This window comes from Semicossyphus pulcher, unplaced genomic scaffold (assembly GCF_022749685.1).
Source record: "Semicossyphus pulcher isolate SPU_LCO1_2020_fin unplaced genomic scaffold, fSemPul1.0.p SCAF_18, whole genome shotgun sequence".
Lineage (NCBI taxonomy): Eukaryota > Metazoa > Chordata > Actinopteri > Labriformes > Labridae > Semicossyphus > Semicossyphus pulcher.
The window spans coordinates 13520844-13526843 of NW_027211691.1; the positions used below are offsets into that span (position 1 = coordinate 13520844).

The 6000-nt window shown below is 43.9% G+C and overlaps 1 protein-coding gene across 1 annotated transcript in view; it reads right to left on the reverse strand.

The window, feature by feature from the left end:
• Nucleotides 1-3915, reverse strand: part of bmp6 (bone morphogenetic protein 6) — a 54580-nt gene extending 50665 nt beyond the window's left edge. The window contains exon 1 of the mRNA XM_069666990.1: nucleotides 3374-3915. Within this exon, the coding sequence (XP_069523091.1) occupies nucleotides 3374-3782 (409 nt within the window). The 5' untranslated portion in view covers nucleotides 3783-3915. The remainder of the gene's footprint in view (nucleotides 1-3373) is intronic.
• Between the last annotated feature and the right edge of the window lie 2085 nt (nucleotides 3916-6000).

The following is a 6000-nucleotide window of genomic DNA, read 5'->3' on the forward strand; positions in this document are numbered from 1 at the left end:
GACCACAGACAACAGACAACAGTCCAGCCAATAAAAGGCGGGCAGGGTCAAGCTCGCCCGTTCATCATGAGAGCGTTTTTAAAACTTTAGGGAAAGTAACATTCACTCTAAAACCAAGGACGGATTTTCCTGGATTATTATGGGACCCTCCCTCTCGTAAGACCCAGCCGGCAAACAGCAAAGGAGAGGAGAGCAAACAAGCGATGGGAGCTTTGGCTTGCACCGTGAGCCAAGCCAAGCTTAAACAGGCCTCTGCACCTGTTTGTCTAGCTGGCATCGGGGTGGGGGGAAGCAACAGCAGAGCAAACTCATCACAGTTAAACGCAGATGACATGGAAACAACATTTGGAGTTCCTGTTCTGTGACCCATGAAACCAAAGCCATTTCTGTGCATCCTTGACTCACCGTAACCACGAGGAAAAAGCTCCACCACAAAAACCACATAGGAAAAGTACATTTTCCCCTGCTGGCTATTATAGCAGTGGTGGCTGTGGGTATTTGGTCAGTAATAATTCACCCCTCATTAATTGTTCTTGTATTTGTTTTCCACTAAGATGCACGTTACCAGTTTTAGTCTTACCAGTGACTCCACAATGCATTAAGTTGTTAGAGAGTTATATAAGGCCTGTGACTAGAGACCATAACTGAACACGGGCAGGTAATCCACATTCCAATACATATGTCTCCACTGGACATCCTCTAAACTTACCACTACTTTTACTATTTAGCACATGTGTGTCTTTTTAAGCGACACACTGAACCTTTGAGGTCCAACAAACATGTCGGCTGCATTACCGTCCTCATAAAACATTTGCAAAGCTGTTTTTTTTTAAAGTATTCCAAATTCTGGACGGTTTTCATTCATGTTTACAAGTGTATGTCTTCCTGTCTTTGTATCTTTGCATGTAAATCCTTATTCATGACCACAAGACAAACAAAGGCACACTCATAGAAAAACAGCTCCACAGCGCTGCTACAGGTGTTAAACTCCACATGCATGAAGACATGTTCAGAGCAGCAGCGTGTCACGCAGCATGAGTCATTCGGCACACAGTGTCACTTCACTAGACCTCAGTGGAAAGCAGGACGTCCGCAAGGCAAACAGTGATGAACGTGCTATTCTAGGAATGAAGATGAAAAAGAGGCTTGGAAAATATGCTTCTGGTCCCTCATTTTGGAGTTTTCCACCACTTGCTTTTTTTTTTTTTTTTTTTTTCAATGGGTCATTCTGAACAAGTGATGAAAGCAAAGGAGAATGGATGACTGAACAAGAGGTCCACATGAATCATCAAGAGGAGGGGACATATGGTTCGCAGGGAGTGCACTTGAGACTGGATGTAACGCAGGGGCTCTTAAATCTACCCCAGTCCCGAGAGAATAAGCTCTGAAAATGAGCTCTCTATCTGTGCTACTGCCGCAGCTGGCTGTGAAAGACATCAGTTCAGGCCGATGAATCCAGTTTGAAATCAGATCATCAGTGTAAACAGAGCCACTGTATTTCTCTATGCTTTGGTTGGGTTTCACAAACAGATTACGCAGGAAGTGCCTTTCAAAGAATACATCTGCTTTAGGCTCTGTCTGTTAATCCTGCTCCATATTTTTCAAATGGTTTCAGACAGATTGTTTGGCTTCTCTGTTTTTCTTCCATTCATTTATCTTGATTCCAATTTGTAGTTTCACTTTGGCCACACATGATATCCAGATTTTTAAGCAGGTTTCGAAACAAGAAGGACCACCCAGAAGAGTTATTCGGCCCTTTCTACAACAGCTCTCTAAGTCGCCCCACACAAACCACTCCAATCGAGCAAGAGACACATTAAAAACTAATCGGATGGCGATGACACACGGTAGTCGTGCAAGGTCTTATTTGCAAAGCAGATGGAAAGCCTTGGCCTGTCCGACATTAATTACAATCACATTCAGAGAGGAAGCCGTCCCTCCTCCAGGGCGGTTAGGACTTTGTGTACGGCTGGAGGAGATGGCAACCTAATCCCCCGGCCACCGCAGAAATCTGAGGGAATCGTCAAAAGATGCACAGGACACGATTAATCAAAGTAGAGAGCCAGATGTGCAACAGCAACAAGGGTATAAACCCAACCTGGAACAGCACAGGAATACCAAAACCACAGACACACAAACACCACGCCGCCACCATCACACTCCCACACAGAAGCCAACTGAGGGGCTTCGATATCTGAGAGCAAAAAGACGGCCTCCTTCTGTCTGAATATCTGGTTTTCATCAGCATATGTTGCAACACCAATACTCAGAGGACCAATAAGTAGAGAAACATTTGCTTCTTTTAACTCCAGTCCTGATTCTCCTCTTCATGTGTGGTACTGAGTGAAATTGTTTACATAAAGGTGATGTATAAAATATTTCAAAGATTTCCTGTTATACAAAAAAAACAACGTTTCTTCAGCAGTGGCATGTGGCCCCGCTTCACATGTCTGGATCATGACAATGCCCTGATTTCCCCACAAGAATGACAATCAATCTGGATTTAAGCCTCCTTGTCCACCAGCGTTTGACTCTGGCTGCACCTCTGTTTATCTTCAGGCGCTCTGTTTAGAGTCTCCCAGTAAACACTGGGGCTGCTAATGGAAGGGAGGCCTTTGGGCTTTTATGTTCCAAACTCGTTATGATTAAAGTGTCGCTCTTTATCGTCCCTGCAGCTAATTACAGACAAATCTTCTTGGGTAACACAAACAATGCGACGCAATTTACGCACAGAACCCGCAACTCCTTGCGCTGGAGGTCAATGGCAGGAATAACCCTTTATATACAAATACCAGCGGTGGTGGTTGATGGCTTGCTTGGGATACTAGGTCTGTTTTTCCCGCGAAGACATAAATCACTGAGGAGAATGCACGACAAGGCTGCCCACAGAACTTCAGTCCTATAAATGAGCCGAGGAGAGCCATTCTACTAATCTAGAGAAGATGTAACAATAAATTACAGCGAACAAAAAAAACCTCGGTAGTTTTTCTAACCCAGAGGATGAGGGAGTATCTGTGAGCTGCACTCAATGATCCATTACGAAACATGCGTAATGGCATGACCGATGTTCTAGTGTCCTGTGTTCAGTGACCTAGCGGTTCATTAAAACCCTGATAAATCATCAGGTGGAAAATCACAAACAATTACACCACCATTAACAGGTGCCTATTCATGTTATTTTTTATCATAGACCAATCATTTGACATGGATTTGTTGCGTAAAGTTCTTCCCAGCGACCCTCATTCCAACTTTGCAATGTGCCAAACACCTGTTCAGCCATATTCAATATATCTTCCAAACAACCGGGCAATCACAAAAATCTCAAAGGATTTCTAACAAAAACACAGTTTAAGTGAAATAATATATGACCTACCTAGATTAACGAAGCTCATCACCATATCTGCGTCGTTTAGAAAGGCAGTTTCTTGAAATGTGGCTAAAGGAGGACTCTGGGTCGTACGCATGGACTGGTATCGGTCCAGCATGCCTTCCACTTGGCTTTTCTCCTCTGTGGAGATGGTGTTGTACAAGTCCAACATAAAGAGTGGAGCAGAGTTGTACTTTCCATGTGACAGATGCGGTCTCGGTCTGTGCGGCAGCCCGAGGATGGACAGAATCTCCTTCTGCATCTCCCTCTTCTCGTGCGTCCGCAGCCGCCGGTGGATGAAACCCGGGTGCACTTCGTTGTTTCCATCCAATGAATAATTACTCCCCGCGACTTGGAACATGCAGTAATACGCGCTCCACCACAATCCGACCAAGGCAAGCCAGCAGCGGGTCATGGTGTTGTCCCGCTGTGCTCTCCGGAGTCCCAAATGTGTCCGGCTCGGAGCTTCAGTCGCCTATCCAAATGTAAAATGTGCGTAATGGTAACCAAAGTCCGTCCGTGCGCGTTGTTATCTGTCGAAGATCAAAACAGAGAAAAGACTTGTGAATCAAGCCATTTGAAATACTTTAAAAAGAGAAACGCGCAGAATAGTACCGGCCCTGCTTTCATTTCTGATCCCCGTAGCGCGCTGTGCTGCTTCAGGATAAAGTGCACCATGAGAAACTTTATTCTGAGCGATCCGGTAGGTCGGTCAAAAGACACAGTTTGATTCGCAGTTCACCAGTGAAAGAATTACAAGTCCTCTGAAAGAAGCCATTCCCCTGAGGCGGATATATTTGCTCCTCAAATAGTAAGATTTACGCTCTGTCAAAAACAGTTAAAGTGGCCTCAGTGCCGGTCACCTACTCCTACTGGCTGCGTATGAGTCTAACAGCAATCTGCAGGTTGCAGTCCATAATATGCGCGCGGGCGCGTGTGTGTCTGTGTGTGTGCGTGTGTCTGTTTGTGTGTGTGTTCTGAAACCGCCCACTCCGTGCGCACTTGGCTAGAGGTGGAGCTCTCCAGGCTACAAGGACAACTCCAACATCATATTTCCATATTTTGTTCGCTAAAGAATAACAACCTGTCTCTTCGAATAAAAACGCCAACTTATCTAGTTTAAATGTGTAATGCGCATAATGTTCCTTTTATATTTCATACTACGTGCCTTTATCAAAAACACAATTTATATTTCTTTAAATCTTAAAGTTGTTACATGTATTGGGGAAAATAACCAGCTGAAATTTAAGATTCATACTCTCAGGTTTAAACTTACATACGTGTTAGTAAAGTTAAGGTTTGCTCTTCTGCTTCATAAGTTTTGTTGCGCGTTAGATTAAATTACAAATTTAAAAAGTCGGCTCTAGATTCAATTTTTTAACCGCAATATTGGAGCATGGGTTGTTTTTTTCTCATCCAGTATCCAAGTGTGTGTCTCCTCCGCTTAAAGAGAATAAATGTTGACCAGTTGAGGCACGACCCCTGACGATGGAGTGGGAAACAGCAAGCAATGACGCACAGCACCGACAGAGAATGTTACCAACTCCTGTTTAACACGATAATGAGTACTTCAGTTAACTGTGTGACTTGGCAATTAACACTTTAAATCAGCTCTATGATTGTAAGCCTTTACTGCCTTTACTTCTGAGTTATAACAGTATGTAGCAGAGCACAGCTGAACCTCTAAGGAATTCCTTATTTCCCCCCTCTCCCTCCTCTTCCTCCTATCATTCCTCTCACCCATACCTGTGTTATGTCTTCGTGGTCCCTTCAGACTGTGATGGTCCTGGTGATAAGAACCAAAGGTGTTCATATCTCTGTGTCTCTGCTACTGCTGCTACTGCAGAGCCTATCTTATCTGCATGTGAAGAGTGAGAAGCAGCATCAAAGCTACGCATACCAACACCACGCACACAGTTAATGATGTCAAGACTCAATGCAGAGTAGTGTTTTTGCATATGTTTGCCCTCTCACTTCCATAACCTCTTTTTAGTATCTCTGCAGCAATTTTGCAGGACATACCGTATCAGTAGAGATAAAAAACAATATTGTGCTAAGACTTGTGACCTGTTTGAGATAAGATTTTGCATATACCTGTGTGCCCATGAGTGTGTGTGTATGACAGTTTGTAAGAGGGGCAGCCTGACATATCATATTCTTCAATACCAGAATCAGGGTTAGAGGGTTAGGGTTAGAGAGCCTGTGTTCCCAAGGATGTAATTTATTAGCCTTTTACCTTTTTCTTGGTCTTGGTTAACTGAGCCTTAATGAATAATTAACCTAACACACGGCACAATAACATCACAGCATCTTCTGCTTTGTTTTTCTACAAGTGCTCAACATTTTGCTTGACATTAAGCAGCAGCTGTTGGTTTGTGTGTGTGTGTGTGTGTGCATCTCTGAGGTAGAGCAGGTGATGTGTGTGTGCGTGCTGAGCGAATTGGAAGCAGAGGGAGGAGGAGGAAACATTAAACAGAGGTTCTGTGTCCTGTCATCACTCTGTCTAGACAGGACACCTCCTAGACCTAATGAGGTCTTTGTCTGTCTGTATCTATCTCCTTTACTCACACACACATCACCATACATCTGGGTTTTACTCCGTCTCTGTAAGACATTTTTATTAAAGAGCACGG